Below are 23,379 nucleotides of genomic sequence, written 5' to 3' on the forward strand. Positions count from 1 at the left end.
CGGTGCCATATGCGCGGGGCGGCGCGCGGGGCGGCGCGCGGTCAGCGCTGAGGGGTCGCGCGCCGGTGCCGCCGCCATGGGCAAGAAGCAGAAGAACCGGAGCGAGGAGAGGTGAGGGATCCGGGGAACCCCCTCCCGTTCCCCCGCCTCGCCGCAGGGACCCCCGCGCCGGGCCGCCCGCGGCGCCGTGACACGGCCCACACGGCGCTGAGTCAGGCGCCGGGCCCGGCCGGGGCTCGCGGCCTCATCGCAGGCGGGGCGCGCCAGGCCCGGCTCGGCCTGGCCGTGCGGGTGTTTGTCCGTGAAGGGGCAGGCAGCTCGATTTCCAGCTAGAAAATAGCTGCTTAGTGCAACTGAAGTGATTCAAATGTGCGTTTCTTAATTATTTTTTATCTCTCACTGGGCGTTAGTGCTATAGATCGTGCTGTGACACTCATATCTACAGGTTTCGTGCGCTTGCCTAATAAATGAAAATGTTGGAATGTGCCCCATCTGTGAACTTTTTTGTGTCGAAGAGTTTCCTATGAAGGCAGCTGTATTAACCATATGGAATGCTGATCGAATGACATTGTGTATGTATACACTAGCAGGGGAGAATATATTTTTACTTGTCACTATAGAGTAATAATACAAAGAAACAATAAGTTCAAAGAGTGGTTTTAGTTTTTAATAGTGACAGGTAGTTAAATGAAAACTGATGTCTTGAAACGTGTATGAACTGGAAACTACAACGTTTTTTCTTTGAGACATTAAGTGTTTCTCCTCTGGAAGTTCTCCCCATGACAGCTGTGTCACAAAATACTATTTCATCTTTAAGAACTTATTGCTTAAGCATGTATTGATGATTACTTAAGGCTGTTACTCTGTATCACAGTAGGGTATAAACTGTTTCAGTTTCACCGGTCCTTTCTGGGTAATGACTGTTTTCTCAGTGAGGTATTTTCCTTTCTGTCTGTTTTTCCTGATGCCTTTTGCCGTACCATATGTGCTGCTTTTTAGTATCGTTATCATCTTGTTTCACGGGCTGTATTTGACAGGAATAGCTCTGGTGAGGAGAGAGCAGCTCTGGTGAGGAGGTGAGTTGAATGTGACTTGAGAAAGAAGAGGGAAGGGTTGGACATTTGTGCCCTAAAGGAAAGAAGATCTAGTGCCCATCTTTGTACGCAGTTTGGTAGATGCCAAATGCATGGAAAAGCCTGTGGGTACTGAAACTCTGCTTCTTGGGGCTGTTTCAGGGGTAGTGGCTGGTGTGCAGGGAGCACTGTGAGAGTCTTGGTTCCTGCTGGATACTTCGTTCTCTCTTCATTCTCTGTGTGAATTACTGAGCACAGGCCTCTCTGATGTGGGCATGTCGACACAAAATGTCTAAAAATGGAAGCACACCTTAAAGAAAAGGTCAAGAATTTCTTGTTAGAATAGTTGAAATCTTGACAGCCTAATTATTATTACATCAGATCTTAATGTTGCAAAAAAGAAAGAATTCTGGTGCAGTTACAGTAGTTGTGCTCCCTGTTGCCAAGTCCTAAGGTCGGTGGTTTCATCCTGGTGCTGGTGTGAGCTGATACAGAGAGCTGTCAGCATCAGGTGTCCTTCACCGGCTGTGTGTGATTGCTCATGGTTGTGGTTTCATCTTCCTCGCTCTGGGATCCACTTGGGATTGTTTTATGTGCTTGGGAATGTGACTTTGCTCTTCACTGGTTATTCCATGAAGCTCTGTGGTTAGCTACCACCATTGGTTAGCTCCACAGTCCATCCACATAAGAGAAAGGCACTGTGTACTAAATACTATTTCTTTCTTGTTTGTTATCCCTAAGGCCAATTTTGTTCAGGTCTGTGTTTCTTTTAGCCAGGTCTCTCAAGCTGTGGGGCGTCCTGTGCCGGCTCTGTGGAAGCCATCTCTGTTTGTCACATGTGCCTGTGCCTGCTGTGTCCTGTCTCTTCCCTTCCCAAGGCCACTGCTCCCACACCAGGCCTGCATTTCTCTACACTGCATTATTGTTGTGGCCTTGTGATTCTCTCATTCTGTGCAGTGACTGTTTGTCACTGATGCTATATGAAACTGCTTGCAGCATGCCCAGGTGAACAGCAGTAGCACCAATGGGGCATGGGCACCTGGTTAATGGGAGAAACTGCTGTCACAGCTAAATGAAGGAACAGTTGCAGCAGGTCAGGAGTTCAGCCAAAGTAAGCCTTGACAGGCTTTAGTCCCAGTCTTGCCAGTGCAGTACCCTGCTCAGTAATTGCTCCCAGCAGTGACAGGGCTATGGCAGGGAGAGGGGTGGTGAGGGAGAGTACAAACAGGCATGTGTTTGGGAAAACAGGACAGGATGGATACACTGGCTGTGGTTTGTAGCAGGGGCTTTGAGGGATGGAAGTGAGGATGGACCTGGAAGGCCAGTCATGTTTTGGAGCAGGTGTTACCTGCAGAGGTGACTTTCATTTTCTGGGGGTCTTGGTTCTAGGTGACATCCTTGTGAATGTCACGTTCCCCTGGGAGAGAAGATGCACGGCATGTTTGCATCTGTGGCTTGAATTTGGAGCTCCAAAATCCCCCATCAGTCTCCCCTCCATTTCTGGTGAAGTGAGAGAGGAATGGCCCTGTGTAATCAAAGGCTTCCAGCTGGATTTGCTTGCTGTGTTTTCAGCTCTGTGCCATATAGTGCTGTACTATTTATTCCCTCCTTTTACAGTTATGTTACAGGTACAGTCCTTTATATCCTTGTTGGCTGCAGCTCCCAAAGTGTGTGGCAGCTCACGGGCACAACTTGTAGCGCAGAGGAAGCATGTGGGAAGGTGCAGGTGGTTATGTTTATGCTGTGAATATTTGTTTGAGAATCCATGTGGTGACAGGAAGGAGATTTTCTGCTTGACACACTGAGACAGATTATGTAAGGTACAAATAATCTTTACTCTGCTTTTCTCCCCTCAGCCCCATTTGACTTCTGTAGTGGAGTTTCCTCGTGCCCTGTTTCTGCTGAGTATGGTAGTGGTCATAGCAATAGGTATTGATGTGTGGGGGGAAATGAGGCTGAGGATGAATTTTGTCTCTATGTACTTACACCTGTTTGTGTAATAACAAAGACCCTGAGTGAGATGATAGCTGTGATGAGCAGGAAAAGAATGAAAGGCAAGACTGTAGCCTGTTATGAAAACACTGCAAATCTATACAACAAATCTATACTATGCCAGCACCTCTGTTATGCCCTTCTGCAGCTCTGTTAGTGGCTCCTGCTGCTGTGCATCTGCCAATGAGAACATATTTATCTAGAATGGTCAAATACATGGTGACTTTGTGGTGTGTTAGGTGCTTTCTAAAGGTGGAGAGTGTCTTGGGTAAAAATAGCTCCTAAGCCTGAATGGGGAAGTTGCTTTAATTGTTTCCTCTTCAAAATTTTTGTGTTTGTGGTGATCACTCATTTTCAAATGAAGTTTCATGGGAAGTATTTCAATAAGAATATGAGAGATCTGAGTTTTCAAGCTTTTCTAATTGAAGAGCAGGCTCTCTGATGTACAGTCTAGCTCCTTTTGGGAGGGCTGTTGTGCTTTGGTTCTTTGATATGGTGTAACGGCAGAAGGTATGTCAAGGTTCCATCCTGCTGCCTTTGAAATTTAGTTAGAATTTTTTTTAATGTTTGTGAAGAAAGGCTGTTATAAACCACAGAACTCTGCTTTGAATCTGAGCCTCAAATTGCTGCTGCAGACTTCCTAGTGAGTGTGCTATGTACTCTGTGTTACAGATTATTGCTTGCCTAGAATATGGATCTTTCCCTTTGAAGGTGTTAGCTTGTCATGTGTTGGTCCTCTTCTCCCAGCTTTAAGTCACCTTCTTTTTCTCTTAATAGTTTTTCTTAGCTTCCAGTAGGTAGTGTTTAGCTGTGTTTATTCTTCTGCCCTTTAATAATGTGACCTGTTGCCTAGGCATTCCACTCTGATCATTCATGCCTATTGCTTTGGAAATTACAGGTGCTGGCTGTGATTCTGCAGCCCAGAATGAACACAGCTGCTAAAATAAGACTCTTACTGATGCTGTGTATTTTATCTGGTACTGTCTACTTGTCAGTCTGGTTCCTTTTTTATTAGTGTGTTAAGTACAATCTTCTCAATGTTGTGTGGGGAAGTTCTGTGAAGGCTAGAACAGAGTTTGGAAACATTCTGTACACCAGTGTCACTGCAAGTTATCTACTTCTCAAAAATATTTCCGCAAGCAAAGGTTTCTGCAGCTCCATCAAGGACAATAGCTGATAAACCCTTGAAATCCCTGTTTTTCAAATCTCATCTGGAAGATTTTGTACTGAAAGATGGAGTAAAATAATGCAAAATAAATTCACCATTACAGAAATTTGTTGTCCTGTTCTATGCAAATGTGTATTTCTGTTTCCCCCAAACTTAGAGCTTTTCATATTTACAAGAAAATGATATATACTTGTTGGATTTTATTTTAAAGCAAAGCATCATTGTAAACAGTCTATAAGGATCATGAAATATTTGCAGTAAGGGCAGCATAAACCAAAAACCACTGCACTACACTAGGGAGATTGTAAGAAGCAGCTTTTCTTGTGGAAATCTTTATTCTTTTCATTATCTTCATGGTGGCATCTAAATCTCATGTGTAACTACTGTTCATGAAAAGTATGACAATAGTACAGTGCAAGCCATTGGGAATTGCAGAACCTGTTGTTTCAGTTCTCTGAAGACTTCTGAAAGCCTGAAATGTGTTTCTTTAAGTACATGCTGTAAGATGAGGTATTGGTTTTAATTACAGTTCATGTAGGTGAGCATCATTTGCTCTTCAGGATTATGGGCAATGTAAAGTGTAGTTCTGAAGTTGTTTTAAATGGTGTTTTTGTGATATATATTGATTTTATACAGTGAGATATGTGGGATATAGAAGTTTTGAAACACTGAACTTGGTGGTAGTTTCTGTTGTCTTTGCACTTTTCTTAAACAATAAAAAAAACCCCAAAGAACTTGTTCAGGGAAGACAGAATGCTAGTTTTTTACTTAGTGTTTCATATTCCATGCTTTTAGTCATCTTATTCTCTTGAGATACAAACACCTAAACTGAACCATGAAGAGAAGCTTTTTATCTTGAAGTTTTGCTATATCTTTGTTTAAATGGGAATTTTAGGTTGTGGGGTTGTGGTTTGTGCTTTTTTTTTTCTTTGATGATTTTCTTTTCTTCCTTTTTTGATTGCTCATTTGGTTTGGTGTTTTCTCCTTTTTTTTTAATCTGGGTTATATAAAAGAGACTTCTTATTTTTCTAGAATCTGTTTGGGTTAAAGATGTAGTTCTCTATCTTTTTCTTCAGAAGGTGTTGCTTAGCTGATAGTTGTGCTACTTTTTTTCTCCAGCCAAACTTGAAAGAGAAGGCATGACTCTTTAATATTAATAATGGAATCATTGTCTTGGGAGCTTGAATGAAAAGCAATTACCCTTTTAGTCAGATTTTACTTCCTTGCTCTCTCATGTAATTAGGTGGCTTCACCAGCTTCCTTCACCTATGAAAAATCACCAAGGTGTAGTTCCAAGTGAAACTCAGTTCAGTTGGGCTGCTGGACATGCAAGCCCTGTGGTGTTCCTGCGTCCATTGCAGTGCACTCAGTGCTTTTGGGCCCACAGTACAAACCAGGTGTGTGTTTTCATCTGCTGCCCAAAAAGGGTTTTCTGCATGGACTTGTGGCCACTGGCTTGCCTGAGCTGATAAGAGGGGAAAATGTGGCTGGGAATGGGCAAGGAAGTAAATTCTTCCCTCCCCTACACCTTAGTGTGAGGAAGAGGCAAGAGGAGGGTGCCCTGTTTCTGGGGCTGAGATTTTATTTTTATTCTTTAAGCAGCACTGGTGCGTTGTGTAGCTGGTACTCACGTGGGCACTCCTTCATTTTCTGGGCTGAGAAAGGAGCACAGTTCTTTCTTTCCTAAATTTCAAACTGTCTCAGTCAAATATAAGTTAAATGTTTTCAGTGGAGGTAAAAACAAAACCAAAAAAAGAAGCTTGTGGTGTTGATGTACTTTGATAGGCCAAAATGAGAAAAAGGCCAGGGCTTTGTTTGGAATAGCCTTGCTGAGCCAGCAGATGCCTGCATTTTTCATTTCATAACTCACTTAAAGAACTAATTGGTGATGTGGGGTTTTGAACAATTAAATGAGTACTTCCAAAATGGCTTATGTTTTGGCACTGGTTAAACCAGGTGCTCTAGAAGAACTTGAACTAGCATTCTGTCTTTCAAACAGTCTTAATACTACAGGTGAAAACAGCTACAAGTACATCATTCAGCATTGGTAACTTGCTGGTTTTGGATAATCTTGTATTTAGAAATGCATCTTATTACTGGGTTTATGGCTCACACATGTGGAGGATGGATAAGGTGCTCTAGGGAAACAAGGATAAAGATCTGTCTAGAGGTATTAGTTTTACTTGGTCTAAAGCAAAACCAAACACATGGAAAGAGATGTGTTTATGTAATGTAATGGTTTAGCTTCTCTTCAGTCTTTTTGAAGGTCAAGGACTTTTTTTCTTAAGCAAAGAAAATTACTTAATGACAGTGATGTTCTTTTGAAGGTGGTTAGAAGAGCTGGTGTAATGCAACTGATGAAATATCTCCAAGGTTGCCTCAGCAAAAATGAGTCTTCTGATTATGCAGGAATGCGGGCAGTGAGCTCGCAGCAGTGATGCAACTTTCCTGCTGTGTCAGCTTGCTGACTCTTCTGCCCCTTGCACATGAAAGTTTAGTTTCTTTGTTTCAGTCTGGTTTTAATTGTACAGTGTTCTCTTATGTTTCAACTTCACCTTAACAAAGACAGCTGAAAACCAATCCTAAGTAAGAGATTTTTAGCATGATTTAAGTTAGCATGCTCACTGTAAGGTGAAGGCAAGCATAAGTAATCATATTTGTGTTGCTCAGTGCAATGGATCAAAAAGTGTTTGTAATTTTTTAGTCTGTGTGTACACTTTAGTTTTGCTTTCAGCAGGACAGCGTTATCCTGTCAACTTTGTTTGCAAAGCTGGAAGTTGGATTTCCAGTAGTTTAGTCTCATTTTAAGCTGAATTCTTCCATTTATTTTCCTCAGTTTCATTTACCTAATTTCAATAGAGTCAAATTGATATGAATGAGGGCAGCTCAGCTCCTTTGTATAATCTATTGCTCCCCTCTTTCTGTTCCTGAATGGATTAGTAGTTTTTCTTTGCCCTTTATCTCTGTTGCCTGGTCAGGATGCCATCTCTGTCCTGTGTAGCTGCACAGTGCCTGTTTATAATGAAGTTTTTCCTCTCTTTGGGGATATGTCTTGTAGGTACTGTAATAAGTGTACTGGAAGTCCTAACTGTGTGTGGCTTTAAGAAAGCATGGGAGGAAAACATGCATGTTTGCTGGTGGTCTTACTAATGTAATGAGCTTGTCTGTTATTAGAGTCTGTGAAATGCTCTTGGTCAGGCTTTCCTGCACTAGAACCAGCAGGGAAAGCTGGAAGAGCTTGTTTGGCAGGGAAAGGCAATTATGCATTTTAGCTGCAGAAGTTCATTGAGCAAAGTAAATGATAAAAGCTTATTAACTCCTATTTCAATAGCTGTAGTACTGTCTTCCTGCATTTGGCTTTGTTTTCCTGGGCAGTGCTGAGGAGGTCTTTCAGATTTCCATGCCCACATTTGTCTGTTACAGAGATTCTGTTGCAGACAGGATCTGTCCTAGGTATGGCAGGTTCACACTATGAAAATCCCTGATGATGAATATATTAACTATGTCAGTACTTGAAGTAAGTTTTTAACTTCCATGGAAGAGAGAAGTGATAAATAGTTGAAATGTACTTGTAACTGTTCTGATGTACTTTATTAGGGAGCATTGCTATTTTTTGTTATTTGAGAATTGTAGGTTTAAATCTTGATTTGGAACATGACAGCTTCTGTTCTGGTGAGTGGTGCACTGATAAACACCTGTAATATTGTTGACTGAAAGAAATGGTGGAACTTCAGAACTTAAAAATAAATCTTGCTAATTGTGAACAAGTATTAGAAACTGTCAACTTCACTGTGTGAGGGTTTTTTTTAACTGAAATGGGAAAGCATGCCTGTAAAAGACTAGAGTAAACCCTAGAATGCGAAAACTAGGACTAATGTTAATTTCAGTATCTGTAAATCAGAGTTTGTGTTTAGGTCAACTCTGGTATCCAGATGGCTTCCCCAGGGAATTTCTAGGTTCTGGTTGTTGCAGGCTATTGCATCAGAAAAAGAACTCCATCCAAAACTGTGCTTGTTTCTTGTGTTTAAAAAAAAATAAACACCCCCTCAGATAAAATAAACCAAACACCTTAAGGTGTTTTTAGTGTTTTTGGCAGATGTGATGTATTAGCTGAGGGGTTGGTTGGTTTGTTTTTAAAGTGTGTTCCTAGTCTTTAATACTGTTTCCTTGCTGTAACAGCAAAAGAAACACAGCAGAGGTTTTGGCTTTTTTTTCTACAGACTCTGCATCTATCAGTCACAAGATTTTTTTTCCCTTTTCTGACTCAATAGCTTGCAACTGTGTGGGATCTTATAAATAGCAGAGCTACTGGATGTCTTTGTACATCTGACTGAGCAGTGGTAGGTGACAGCTCTTTTATTTCCTAGCTGTTTTATTCTTCCCACTGAAAGAAATTTAATACTTGTAGGCAGGATTTGGAATTGTAGCTTTATTTGTTGTTGAACATTTTTGTTTAACATGAGCAGCTTAGGTTGTGTTTTGGGTATCAATTTGTGTTACTGGCCTGATCTGATGCTTTGTTTGTATGAGTTAGGTTACTGAATTTCTTCTGTTGCCTAAGTCCATCATAAAAATCTCCAAACACTTACTTGGGATGGTCTGGGAATATTTGATCCTAGCTTTGTACAGAGTGTTGTGTTAGGACAGCTTTTAACTTGTGACCCAGTCAATATTCAGGAATCTGTCCTTAAGTGGATTCTCCCATGTAATACAGGTGTTCATTGGTTTGTGCAGACAACCTGTACTGAAACCCTTTTGGGAAACAGTAGAGTTCTTAATGTAGCTTCTAGGGCATCAAGGGAAATATTTTTTCAGTATAAAGTATGTAAATGTTCCTGTATGCTATTTTAAAGATTTACATTACTGTAATCTTGCTTAAATGACAAAAGGCAGTGAAATTGTGTAGGGAAAATGATGAGCACTTTCTTTTTGATTAGTAATGTAATTCTAAAGAAAAAATATTTTGTTTGATATATGAAATATAGTGATCTCTGTGTACATGTTAATGATTACTGCACTCTCCTTTAATTAATGTGACTTGTATTCTCCCACTGCAGAATTTTGCCCTACCTTAGGCACAGACCTCTGTGGAAAAATGTCTGCAGCCATGTTTTTGAAAACTGCTTGTTTAGGTTTAAGTGAAGTACACACACCTAATTCCTGCTGTAATGTAATGCATTGAAATGCTGCTTTAGCAATATCAAAACTCTTTTTATATCTGGCAACAAAAATAGAGGCTGAAATCAAGTATGTGAATAACAGAGGTGGCTTAGGCTATGTCTCTGAAACAAAGGAAAATCAGGGAAGTGACTCCATCTCTGCAGTGCAGTAGCACTTTTCCAGATCTCCTTGAGCCTCTTATGTTGCGGAAATGTGAGGGGTTTTTTTAAGTGCCAAAGCATTATGGCTTGAATGCTCTAAGGTGGTGAGGCTGTGAAATCTGTGTTTGAAGTCTTCATACAAAAGCAGTTTGAGGTCGAAATTGAAAACCTCATGAGCATTCCAGTCCTTTCAGGTTCCTGAATCAAGCCCTCTTAGAGTTGGACCCTAGTAAAGGCTGAATGGGGACCTTAGGAGATCTTGGAGAAGGAGGCTCCTGAAAGAATGTTTGGGTTTCTGAAATGTGTGTTGGGGGACTGCTTAAAAGCCTTTACAAGAAAAGGTTCTGTGATGTATCTAACCATGCCCATAGGAAATGTGATACATGTTATGTGTCTGAGTGTAGTGGTTCCTTATAAAAAGAAATAAGAATCTCCCAGGAGTGGAGGGGAGCACCTTCTTGATTTTCTTTTCAGCTTTATTCTGAAATCCTAGTGGAATATTATTAGAGTTTTAAAAGTGAAGGAAATTCAAGATCACTATGGGAATAAACTTATAGTCATGGAAACCAGTGTTTGAATTCCTTAGGTTTCCAATGATATTCTTGTTAGTTCTTATGAGTTATAGCTATGTCTATAATTGCATGCAGCCTTAATTTTACTTCTTACTTCACTGAGGCTCAAAAACTTGAAGCTTGCTCTGTCACTTCTTAGTAAATGAAAGTGTAGTGGAAAGTATAGAGGATTCTTTGGTTGGTTGGTTTGTTTGCTTGGGTTTTTTTTGTTGGTTTGTTTTTGGTCAGAAACCATTGACCATTTTTTCAGAAACTAAACAATGAAAGACAAGTTTGGAAAGGCTTTTGCATTGATGCTGATATTGTGACAGCTGGGCAATCTTTATTATTATTATTATTAGTTCTCAACTGTTTTTGCTGGTGGGTGTTAAAACTTAATGTCTGTCAAATGTTTTTTTCAGTGTTTGAGGTCTTTTTTTCCTTTTAAGAACTTTTCTTCTTGAAAGTTTGGTTGAAGTGAGTTGATTTAACAGCAAATAAAACCTTACCCTCTCAAAGCCTGTACCCTGGAGAACATGAGATACCGCATGAGATGTGACATCTTCTTTGCTTGTGTTTTGTGTTTGGACATAACTTTCTGCTGTACTGCATTGTGAAAAGTCAGCCTTGGTAATTTCCATGTGAAATCTGAGCTGTGTAAAGGCCTGGTGCTTTGGCATCTGAACAACCACATGATTAAGATGCTGTAGTAAGGGGAGCAGTGCAGCCTTGCAGGAAGTAGTAGTAGAGCACATGTTTGGTGCTTTAAATCTGCTTCAGGCTTGGGTATGACCCAGTCTCCTCCATTAACTCCTAGAGGAAAAGGAGGTAAGCAAATGTGCTTAATGAACTTGATACTCAGCAATCAATGCAAAAACAAGTTTGAGGGCCTATGTGTAGGCCTGGATGTAATGTAGTTAGCCTGACGTTACGGCTTTAATTCTAGGTATAGAAGTGAGTGGCGTTTTTATTTTAGCTGTTAGCCCTAATATATAGCCAGTTAAACTGCTTATAAAAATGGCACTTGAATTGCTTAAGCATCAAATCATCTTAGGGTGAGAATGGCCAAAATGTGTATTTTCTCTTGAGGGAGGCAAGGATTACTTTAGAGAACTTGCATTAACTATTTGAGACAAAATTTCTTTTGACAAATGTATTATAAATGAGCACATGAGGAAGTGTTCCTAGGTGTATTTTAGGTGTGTTTTTTCTTCTCTTGACTAAAAGTGTCTCTGGCAATACAGGTGCTGTACTGTGAGGTACTTTGTTGTGCAGCTTTTTATTTGGTTTGTCCAGTCTACCCAGAAGAAAAGATAAGATTTAAAAATACAAATAATCAATCTTGGCCTTTAAAGAAATTACATACTTTGTTGTCACATGTAGACAATTTTGGTGACTTGCATATTCCCAGTATGTCAGCATTCACTTGCAGAAGAATCCAGCCCTTTCCTTTTTGCAAAGAGAACTGCAACTTAGACTTACTGAATTTTAGAATCTGTAGCTGACTAATGAAATACTTGGTTTTCTTTATTAAGATTTAACTTCTGGATTTATAAATTGGCTCAACTGAAGTTTAGAATTCTGGTAGTTTAGAATTTGCTGATATCTTGAAAGTCCTGAATCTGGAAGAAATTTATTTCTCTTATTTTCTGGATATAGTTTTGGGTATTTGGTGAGTCAGCCTTTGGCTGATTTATCCTGAGTGGCTGCTAATAAATGGGACAGTGAAATTGTAAAACAACAGTTTTCTGTCCAGTTATCTAAGAGGCAGTTAAATGAAATATTAACAGCTTGTTGAATAAATGAGTTTTGAAATTGCAAGTTGTGATAAAAGTAGCATCAGACCAGTTTTGATCTCCGTATCGAAGCTCTAAGTGTGAAGCATGGAGTAAATCAGTCTCCTTTCCTACAATTGTACTGTGAGTGTGATTAGGTAAAATGGCTGTACAAAACCTTCTTTGACTTTCTTTAGACCTCAAAGAGGTAATACTAAGGCAAGTGGTACAAATGATTGCTTACCAACTGCATTGGTATTTTTTATTATATGCTTTAAAGTCTGGCTTGGGGCTGAACTCTGTTCATCTGTGAGACTTCTTTTCTTGAAAGATAATAAAATTTTTTGTCTGATGGCAAGGCACAGGTAACTGTTAATGTGAGTTGGAAGCTGTAGAGAACTTTCACTTATTTGCTGAATAAAAATACAGCAGTTTTTTTGTTTGCTAGAGGGTGTTTGAAGGAGCAGATAAATATCTCTTAGTAGGATATCCCCTGGCTGTGAATTTGTGCTTTACTTTTACACTTTGATTGTGATGGCCGCTTTTCTATCAATGGCACCTGTGAATTGAAGGGCCAAACAACTTATCTTTTGGAGGACCAAAGGCAAACAGTCTAGTTACATTCTTCCAAGAAGTTACATCAAATTGCACAGCTAAACTTTCAATGCTGAGGTTGCAAGAACAGAATGTGTTTTATTGTTCCACCTCCCTTCAAGCAGACCACATGTGTGAAGGTTTTTTCCTTCCCTTCCTACTGAGTGGAATAAGGTAACAGTGCATAATCGTTTGTTAAACATGGAGCATTTTTTCCTGCATTGTATATGTTTCAGGATTGATTTTGCACTTTGAATTTTTTTTTTTTATTCAAATGGCTTCTACTTATGTAAACCTAACGTTTGAACTAGTGATAACCCTGCTTTCCTTCTTAATTTCAGTGCAAAAGATGATATTGATATTGATGCCCTTGCTGCTGAGATAGAAGGTGCTGGAGCTGCAAAGGATCAAGAGCCTCAAAAATCCAAAGGCAAAAAGAAAAAAGAGAAGAAGAAACAAGATTTTGAGTAAGTTAGGGTTTTTTTTCCACCTGCCTGATCTTACTCCATTGTCCAAAAACTCAGTTACTTAAGTGCCCTAACTTCTTTCTTATTTTAGTGAAGATGATATCCTGAAGGAGCTGGAGGAACTGTCAATAGAGGCGCAAGGAGGGAAAGTTGACAGGGAACAACCTTCTACAGGAAAGGTGAACACTGAGAGGGAGGTGGGCTTTTTAGTAGGAAATAATTAAAATATGAGATACTTCTGTCCCAGAGAACTTCTGGTGTAGTAGAAATGCTATGTGAAATGTGTGGCTAGCATGGTCTTTTAATTATATTTGATCATATTTTCATAGTAAAAAGTCAGTCACAAAAAAAATGTCATGCTGACAACTATTCAAATCCAATCAGAATAAATCTTCCTTGTGGGCTGAAGTATGGTACACTCAGCAGGAGTAGTTATTGCTTTCAAACTTTGTGCTCAATAAGAGAGGTTTTTCTTGATGAATCTCAATGCTTAGTTCATGATGGCAAGTAATTTTCATGGCTGATTATTGAATTGTTTAATTACCAGGTTGAAAATGACCATGAAGAAAGCATATCAAAGCAAGATAAAAAAAGGAAAGGAAAGAATAAAAAAGCCAATCTGGAAAATGACTATGACAGTGAGGAAGTGGAAGATAAAGATAAAAAATCCAAAAAAACTCAGAAAGCAAAACAAGACATGCTTTCTGGCAGTGATGATGATGATCATGAGACACAGCTTAAGAAAAGCAAAGGGAAAACTCAAAAGTCAAATAAAAAACACGATTTGTCAGAAGAAGATGAAACTAACATTAAGAAAAGCAAAGAGCGTGCGGGAGGAGTGTCTGCAGGCGAGAGTGGTGATGAATCAGATGAGGTTTCCCAGTCTAGGAAAGGACAAAAGAAAAACCAAAAGCCAAAGTCTGCTCCTGCTGCAGAGAGTGGGGATGATGAAGAAGAACCTTCATTCAAAGTAAAAACAGTGGCTCAGAAAAAGGCAGAAAAAAAAGAACGTGAAAGAAAAAAACGTGAAGAAGAAAAAGCCAAATTGAGGAAGCAGAAGGAGAAGGAGGAATTAGAAGGTGGTAAAGAACCAGCAAAGCCAAAGGAATCTCTAAAAAAAGCTGAAGAGAAGGCTTCTCCTGAAGTTACAGGGGAGAAAGGAGAGACTGCTGCAGGAACAGAAGGTTTGTAACGTGGTTTCTTAAACTTTAAATTAAATACTATAGTTTTCATAAGGCCAGAGAGATGTCAGGCAGTGAGGTTAGTGTGTTGGTTTATTTTGAATTGTGAGTATTAGAAATTTGGTAGCCTTGTCTGCCTCTGTGTTGGCTCACAGGTGGCTGTGTTGTCTGGCTTGTAGTTTGTTCAGGTATATGAGAAAACAAGCCAAATGGTGAATTCTCATTACAGTATATGATTACAGTTCTCTATTGCAAGAGTACTTTTTCACTTCCCTGTTATTCTGATACTTTAAGACTTCAGGCCATGACATAAGAGAGTTTAATTGTTTTCATTATTAAATGTTTATGCAGTAGCCAGTGAAAATATTCCTCATTTGATGTTATTTATCATATTTAAAACATAAATTGTACTTAGAGTATCTTTGAAATTTCTGGGGTCTTTGAAAATATGCCTCTTCTTTCTGTAGCTGATGACAATGAGGGGGACAAAAAGAAAAAAGACAAGAAAAAAAAGAAAGGTGAGAAAGAAGAAAAAGAGAAAGAGAAGAAGAAGGGTCCCAGTAAAGCCACAGTGAAAGCCATGCAAGAGGCCTTGGCTAAAATGAAAGAGGAGGAGGAAAGGGCCAAAAGAGAGGAGGAAGAACGCATAAGACGACTGGAAGAACTTGAAGCAAAGCGCAAAGAGGAGGTACCGTATCTCTCACTCCAGTGATAAAATAAGGGAGTAACTTTAATCTCTCTGCTTGCTGGTGCAGTTAGTGAATTAATCCTTAATATGTTCTTGTAAACAGAATGTGCTTGGGCAGCTGTTGTGTAAAGCATGCTTTAGGGTTTCTGCATGTTTATTTCTCTTTGTCTAGGAACGCTTAGAGCAAGAGAGGAAAGAAAGGAAGAAACAGAAGGAAAAAGAGAGGAAGGAGCGTTTGAAGAAAGAGGGAAAGCTTTTAACAAAAGCTCAGCGAGAAGCCAGAGCCAGAGCAGAGGCTACTCTTAAACTACTCCAAGCTCAGGGTAAGCAGTGGAACTTCATAATTATTAAAACCCAACTGAACCAAAAACCCCAACCAAACTTTATATCCATTATGGCTCTGTGTTTATTTTTTTTCTGTCTGGAGCTAGGAGGGCAAGTACTGAGTGATTCCATCTAAAGCTGCTCTGTTGTCGAGAAAGGCAGTGTGTGCCCTCCCTTCCCCTTTATTTCTTAAGCAAATTTAAGTGCCTGTATTTTTGTCTTACACTTTAGATATACAGCTTTTTAATAAAGCTGGATATCTAAAGTGTAAGACAAAAATAAATAAAGTTTAAAGATGTTACTTTTGGAACTTAGGAAAAAGCACTTAAAGAAGTGGTGTAGTCTAAAGGCCAGGAAAAGCACATGGGCTGTGCTGAAGGTCTTGTTAGACCAGTGATGTGGATCTTGTTGAATTAATACACCTGCTTAGTTAGGCAAGTGCACTGTTTTGCGTCAAGAACAATGGGGAAATCCACGGAGAAGATATGTTTTTCTCTGGGTTTTGCCAGGAGTATGTAAGAGCTTTCCTGCTTTTCTGTCAAATATAATCTGTCTCCATTAGAATGAAGTAAAATTGTCCAATATGTTGTAAGTAAAATGTCCTAAATTGTTCTTGGTAACTGGTTTGTGACTAAAAAAAGAAAGTACTTTGTGGGAGCTGAGTGTATTTGTAGAGTACAGTATCTGACACTTTACTGGTAGGTGGATGTATAAATGTAGGAATCTTCATAGCTTGTAAAATGTTTGGAGCTCTTAAACATACATGAAGGCTATTTCTCCTTGGTTGTTGCTGTAGCTAGTAGTATCTTTCTGTTTGTGCCCCTACAACTGCATTTTTGTCAGATTTGCAATATCAAAAAAAACCTGAAAAAAAAATTGAATGTGCAGCAGTAAATCAGTTTTTAATTTGTCTTTGCACCAAACTTCTGGTTTTGATGGAATCCCTTCATATATTACAGCACCCACTTTGTGGTGAGGCAAAGATGAAGCTGGTGAATTGAACCTGGCATTATTTTAATACCTGAAACCATCAGTATTGTACAATTAAAAAACCCTTAAAACCAAAAAACAAACCAAAACCCAAAAGCCTGAACAACCAAAACAAATTGAAAAACACAAACCTTCCCTCACAGCAAGAGGGAAAATGTTATCTGCTGAATAACCTTAAGCATTTAAGAAGAGTTCTGCCTGTGAACTGCTCCAAATTGTCTGAAACTAGGACTATTGGCAGACAGGTTTTAAGTGAATTTTTACATAGCAGACCTTAAATTGTTAATCATGACATTTGTGTTCGTGGCATTTTATGCAGGTTTGTGATAACTTCAAACCTACAGCCGTAGAATCTGATTGCTTCGTTTATTTTTTGTTTCATTGCCATTGCCTTCCTCCAGTTATCTGACTTCTTTTTGAGAGCAGTCAGGAGTATCTGAAGAACTATACTTCTTTCAAGTTTTCTAACTTTTGAATTCAAACTTTTAAAAATGATAAAATATGCATTGAACCTGCTTTCTACTCTTTCTTCCTTCATCTTCCAGTTTTTGAAAACATGTTCTTATTTAAACCAAAGTTTATGTTTATTAATTATCTGGATTTTCTTTTTAACAGGTTTTCCTTTGTTTTGCAGGTGTTGAAGTGCCATCGAAAGACTCTGTGCCAAAGAAGAGGCCAATATATGAAGACAAAAAGAGAAAGAAGCAGCAGCAGCAGCCAGAAAACAAAGAAGGTGTAGTTTGCATATAGGGATACCTAATTGATCAGTCACATTTCTGGAATTATTTCTAAAATAAATCAGCTGATCTTAAGCTAATTTCATTTCGGGGTTTAGATTTTCTAAATGTTGGGGATGTACATGTCGTAAAGGCCTTTTACAAATGTGATGTTGAGTGCTTTGTGTGCATATGTACATCAAATACAAAGTAGTTTAAATAATAGTGACTTATAACTAAGTCTGAGTTTGTCCTAGGATGAAAATATATTGATCCTAGTTTTAGTACTTTTAAATTGGAGACAGTTTGTTTATTTGCTTTCTGGTATATAAAACCAGTTTTCAGCTCCTGGGTGCAAGTTGTTCAGAGCAGTTCAAAGAGCTTGCATCTTTGAAACTTTGGAATTCATTGCACTGGTAGTTGTAGGTTGAATGTGTCAGTTTCTTACTTTTGTGGTTTGTTACTTTCCTCCAGGGGATTACTGTGGCTTTTCTCAAGCCTAACCCTTAGTTTAAAAATTTCAGATGTATTTCTTGCTTAGCTGTTTTTTTTTTTTTTTTTTTTTTTGACATTAGTTACGTGCCTGCTTATCATTTATGGAGTGTTTGTAAAGGATTGAAAATTATGCTTATCTGAGTTGTATCATTAATTCATTAATTTTTTTCTTTTTTTTTTTAGTTTTCATTTTTAATGGAGCAGTAGGGGAGGTGTGGGTAGTTCACTAATATTACTTTGTTTTCTCTTGTCTTTTAAAGAAAATGAGGAGTTTTTAATGTCAATAGCTGACCTATCTTATAAATGTGTTCAACTGCTTAGAAGGCCAAGTGTTTTCCAAATAAGCTGGAGTGGAACTGTCTGTGTAAGTCAGTCAATTTGCACTTTGAAAGGATGTAGCAACCAACTTCCTGTCTTGCAGTTGCAGAAAGTGTGGAGGTAACTTCCCCAGCTGAAGACGCTGTAGAACTGGAAACACCAGTGAAAGAAGAGGCTCCTCTTCCTGTAGATCCAGGTTGGTGGTGATGCTAATAAATTTCAAACATTTAAGCTTGTGTGTCAGTGCTGCATGATAGTTATTGGACCTTGCTGGATAGGGCTGAATGGCCATCTTTTCTTGAGGCAGTTGCCTTTTCTTTTTTTTTTTTCCTCCTTTCTTCAGGGAGGAATTGATGAAATTTTATGGAGTAAAAGGCATGAAGCTTCAAAATGAGTGTGGTAAAGGTTCCTTATTTTGGGTGAACTCCAGTGTTCAGCTCCAGTGTTCAATTGGCTTGATCAGTTATCTCAAATGAGCACATTCAGTGCCTTATTTGTTCCCTTGACTTTTCACTTGCTTTTACAAGTCTGTTTTGTCAACAGTTAGGTGGAGGTAGGGAGGAAGTATGCTGCTTCTAGAATTGATAGTGCAATATTCACAGTGATTGTACACTTTATGCCACATGTTTTGCTTTCACTGATGCAGAATGAAGAAATTATGTGTTAGCTTGTGAAACTGAGTTATCAGCAAGTTTGCTGATCAGACTGTTGCCCTCATCTTTGCCTATACACAGTACTTGCTTGGTCAAAATCATATTGTACTGGACTTCTTTCTCTGCAAGGAGACTGTTTCAATTTTTACCCTTCTTAAGTCAGACAAATACTGACAAAATGTGCAGCTTTTGAAAGCAAAGCTGAATGTGTCCTGTGATTCTAGCTTGACCTAGAAAAAAAAACAAACCACCACGTTGCAAGATTGCCATTCATGATTGCCATTCTATTGCCTTAAGAGAAGGGCTCACTGGCAGAACATTAGTTCCTAGCTAATATTCTAGCAGTGTGGAACTTAGTCTTCATTTCCGAGAGCTGAAATTTATGGCACATGCAGCAAACATATGTTGTATAATGCCTCTTTTGGAGAGGGTTGTATGTTTGCATTTTTCCATTCATGTCTTACTAAGACCTGCAGTCTTTTCATAAATGTAACCAAATTCCTGCTGAATTAGTATGTTTAATGCTTCTGGAATCCATGATGTATTTATGTTAAGGCACCTGGTGTCCTTTTTATAGACAATTTGTATATTCTCACTAGGTAAAATTCTACTGTGACTTATATGCTTGTTTCTCTGCTACTTTGTTACACATGGTGACTGTTAATTGGGCAACTCCTTGCAAGGATCATGATTGTGGTGCAGGTTTGTGTGGCAGGCATTATGCAGGCATTGGCATGATATGCAGACAGGAACCAGATGAGTAGGTTTTCTGTCTCTTCCACAAAAGTTTGTCTAGGCAAAGATGCTAGCACTACATGATTTTTGTGGAGAGAATTGGATATTATTTTTTAAGTATGCAGCATCTTTTTATGGAGTGTGGAGATACTTCAAGAGAATTATGGTAAGAGCAAATTTGTGAGTTGCAGTTGTCAGTATGTCAAAAGAAGGAGCATCTAAAAATGTTATATCTTGCTGGACTGACTTTAACTTCAGTATTTGGTTTCTTGGTTTCAGAAGAAAAGGAGGAAGAAGATGACACAGAAGATGCAGGTCTGGATGACTGGGAAGCTATGGTTAGTGATGAAGATGCAGAGAAAGGTGGGCATGTAAATACCAGGTGTATGTTTTTTCTGGTTAAGAGGCTTTGGACGAAGTTTTCTGTTTCTATTGAAAACAATATTTTACTTAGATTTTTCCTCTGCTCTGTTAGATAAATTGTGAGGTAAGTATGATGATAAATACATACAAGAACCTCTTCTCAAAAGCAGAGCTTTCAGAAGCCATGGAAATACTGCTTAAGACAACCCTTTGGAAATACTCTTCTGTGGAGTTAGCATCTAAAATAAATGGGTTGTAATTTTTTTGTCCTTTGTTATGGGAGTAAAAATCCTCTTCTCTAATATGTGCTTAAACCATCTCTGTGAGCTTAGGGAAACCTTTTGCCTGCTATTGTATTTCTCTAGTAACAATTTAAAGCTGTAGTATTTTTATTATGTGAATCTGGCAGCATCTAAGACAGTACCCCTGTGAGAAGTTTTCAAAGAAGTGAGAGAATAAAATGGTGTGAAGGTTAAGTGTGCATGTTATAGTGAATTCTTCACAAGAAGAGGCTGAAAGAATTGGGATTGTTCAGCCTGGAGTAGAGAAGGCTCTGGGGTGACCTAACTGCAGCCTTCCAGTACCTAAAGGGAGCCTGCAGGAAAATGGAGAGATACTATTTACAGGAGCTTGTAGTGACAAGACAAGGAGAAATTGATTCAAACTGAGAGTAGGTTTAGTTGAGGAAGAGCTTCTTTACTGTGAGGGTGGTGAGATGCTGGAAGAGGTTGCCCAGAGAAGCTGTGGATCCCCAACCCTGGAAGTGTTCAAGGCCAGGTTGGAGGGGGTTTTGAGCAACCTGCTGTAGTGGAAGGTGTCCTGCCCTTGGCGGGGAGGCTGTAACTAGGTGGTCTTTGAAGTCCCATTCACCCCAAACTATTCTGTGATTCTGTGATATGCTTCTTTGAGAGACAGGTTTAGAAGAAAGGAAGGAATTGCCAGAACATAAATATTCCTGTGCATGTGTGCCAAAGGCCATATTCTATTTGTACTCAACAGCAATGTGTATGGGAAACTTGGAGCTGTGCTGCAGTGCAGGAATAACTTTCTTCCATTGGTGGAGGAAAGTATTTCTGTGAGCTGTCCTGAACAGGAGTTGGTTACTGGACTTGGTGCCTCCTTAGTGTCTTAATTGCTTCTTAAAGACTATTTATTAATCAAGTACTTGTTACTTGCCTATACTTCTGACACCTGTGCTTTCAAGTGTAGTACTTGACATACAGATACATACTCCAGAATGGATTTAATTCCAGCACAGTTGTGTTCCTCTGGTGCTTTTAAATTCTAAGGCTGTTAGCCTTCTTGAGTGTTTGTTTTAGTCTGTCACCACTGTCCTGGAGGGGACATAGCACTTCTTACTGCTTGGCTTTGAAGGCTCTGCTGATGTGATACAGAAAAAGAGCCTTCCTGGGAATTAGATTTGGTGTTTTACTAAGCTGATGGACTATGAGTGTAGCAAGGAAATGTTACTAATCTCTAGGAGCAGTGAGCCTGCCAGCAGTGTTGTAAGGAGGACAATCCATGATTTTAAAGTGATCATCAACTTGCCTTTTATGATTTTACAGGTGATTATAAATGGGAAGATTTCAAAGAAAGAAAATTACTTATTGATAATTCTTTTGTTTGTTTATTGAAGATTTTCTATGAAAAATGCTCATCTTTTCTGAATCATCTAAGAAAACCTGAAGATGAGATTTTTTTTTTTAAATAGGCATAAAAGAGGCCATTTGTTCTGATTATTATGTCTGCTTAAATGTGCCTTCCTGATCAGTAGTGTACAGAATCCATATAGTAATGATTTGGAGTATTTTGGCTTTATTAAAAAGATGTTGGTGCATTATTCCTTTATGAAGGGCACATGACTTTAAAGAATGTCTGAATGTTTGCAAATAATGGTAAACATAAGTGTGCTGATAATATCGTTCTTCACTCCATCCTAAATTTGCTTTCTTTCTGGATTTGAAACACAAGCCAACAACTCTGAACATGAAATACTTTTTTTTTCTGGTTTTTTTTTTTTTTTTACATTGGAAGTTGAAAAATGATCTTGACAAGCACTTATTGTAGAGCCAACTCTCAGTCCTCATTCTTCTCTGATAGTCTCTTTCTTTTTGGTGCCATCTGCCCCCAGAAGTGTGAACTTTAATAGAGAATTTTTACTTTACTCTTTCTTTTTTTTAACAGAGAGCAAACCTGTCCATATTGAAGTCAAAGAACAAAATGAAGTGGATGATGAAGAGGAGGAGGAAGAGGAAGAGGAGGAAGAGGAAGAAGAGAGTGAAGAATCTGAAGACAGTGAAGGCAGTGAAGATGAGGATGAAAAGATTTCAGATGAGAGGGAGCCAGACTCCCAAGCTATTGGAAAACAATCTATGGAAAAGAAGCCCAGCAAGGAAATTAGCTCTGATTCTGAGTATGACTCTGAGGATGACCGCACTAAGGAGGAGCGTGCTTATGACAAAGCTAAACGGAGAATTGAGGTATGAAGATACACTTGGATTCTTGTGTTGTATAACAAACAGATTCATTTTCAGTTTATTTTGTCAAATTTGTCAAAATGGTGGTTGTGTCAGGGCTAATATTTAGGCAGGTTCAGAAATTGTATTAATTAAGAAAAAAAATACTTGGTTTTGTGTGAAGATGAAGTATTTGTTTTTAGGTAACTTGACCACAAAGGCGGCAGCTTAAGTGTTGTTCCTCTCCACCTCTATATCCCTGCTGGAAAAAGAGGCTTTTGTTTTTTACAGATAGGTATTTTCAAGTTCTAAAAGATGTGTCTAAAGTGTTCAGTGCTTTCATGGCTGCTGATGTTCTTGGTCTCCTCACCCAAGGTGCTTGTTCAGAATGCACCTTCAGCAAAGCTACTGTTAGTGCTTATAACAACTTTGCCTGCTAGACTGTTAGAAAAACCTACCAAACAAAAATGTAACTGTTAGTTAAAAATTTTTGATTTACCAAAAAAGGGATGACAGACCTTAAATTGCCTTGAAAATATAAGTCCTACAACTAACTCTGTGTTTGTGTGTATGTAATCAGATCAAGAGGTGAACTTGTGGTTTTTGGTTTATACTTACCAATTTGTATGTGTCTTTTACATAGAAACGACGAGCTGAAAACAGCAAAAATATGAACACTGAAAAGCTCAGAGCACCAGTTATCTGTGTCCTGGGGCATGTAGACACAGGCAAGACCAAAATTTTAGATAAGGTAAGGTGTGGGGTGTGAAAGCACTGCCTGTACCTCTTGTTTAAGCATTTATTTCTTTGGTTGAAGACAGAAGGAATTAGAGTGTGCTCAAAAGTTTCTGGTCTTTTTTGTCTTTAGCTCCGCCACACTAATGTGCAGGACGGTGAAGCTGGTGGTATCACTCAGCAGATTGGTGCAACTAATGTTCCTCTTGAAGCTATTAATGAACAAACTAAGATGGTGAAAAATGTAAGTTATAGCACTTCAACAACTGCATCATAACAAATATGAAATGTAGAGTAATAAAGGCCTTGTGAGATTTCTTGGCATGGACAGATACTTCCCCCTGCTCTAATTTTGTGGTCTATTGTTTTTTAATTCCTATCATTCCCCCAGCAAAGGGCAGGCTGTCTCATTTTTCATACATTGGATTTCAGTTAATGCATTGCTGTTTCTTCAGAAAAATATGAAGATACTGTTCACTCTGTTCTGGACAGTGCACATATGTACACAGACTGCTTACTTGTCAGTATTTTGATTGTAAATTGAGACTCTGGAAACTCTTGAGTATATTTTGTGTTGAAAACTTACCTTTTGCTGTGTGTACTGAAATTTGGCCAATTTCTGGGTGATGAATTTTATCATGTTACAGACATAGTAACTGTTCTGTATCATTTGTTTTGGATACTATATCCTATTTTGCTTGCAGAAGCAACTGGCTGTAAAGCCTTGGTGTAGTAATGGCTTTTTCCAAGATTTAACTTAACTCAGTAAGCCTGTAAACTTGAG

At 38.9% G+C, this 23,379-nt stretch overlaps 1 protein-coding gene across 1 annotated transcript in view; it reads left to right on the plus strand.

Annotated features, from left to right (window-relative positions):
- EIF5B (eukaryotic translation initiation factor 5B) overlaps positions 1–23,379 on the plus strand; it is a 35,797-nt gene continuing 12,418 nt past the window's right edge. Inside the window, exons 1-12 of the mRNA XM_059493426.1 lie at positions 1–111; positions 12,816–12,941; positions 13,033–13,120; positions 13,489–14,125; positions 14,590–14,810; positions 14,983–15,133; positions 16,759–16,857; positions 17,757–17,849; positions 19,321–19,404; positions 21,589–21,884; positions 22,504–22,611; positions 22,729–22,839. Coding sequence (XP_059349409.1) covers positions 77–111; positions 12,816–12,941; positions 13,033–13,120; positions 13,489–14,125; positions 14,590–14,810; positions 14,983–15,133; positions 16,759–16,857; positions 17,757–17,849; positions 19,321–19,404; positions 21,589–21,884; positions 22,504–22,611; positions 22,729–22,839 — 2,049 coding nt within the window. The 5' untranslated portion in view covers positions 1–76. The remainder of the gene's footprint in view (positions 112–12,815; positions 12,942–13,032; positions 13,121–13,488; positions 14,126–14,589; positions 14,811–14,982; positions 15,134–16,758; positions 16,858–17,756; positions 17,850–19,320; positions 19,405–21,588; positions 21,885–22,503; positions 22,612–22,728; positions 22,840–23,379) is intronic.

The sequence above is a fragment of the Ammospiza nelsoni genome, chromosome 2, assembly GCF_027579445.1.
Source record: "Ammospiza nelsoni isolate bAmmNel1 chromosome 2, bAmmNel1.pri, whole genome shotgun sequence".
In the NCBI taxonomy this organism is placed as follows: domain Eukaryota; kingdom Metazoa; phylum Chordata; class Aves; order Passeriformes; family Passerellidae; genus Ammospiza; species Ammospiza nelsoni.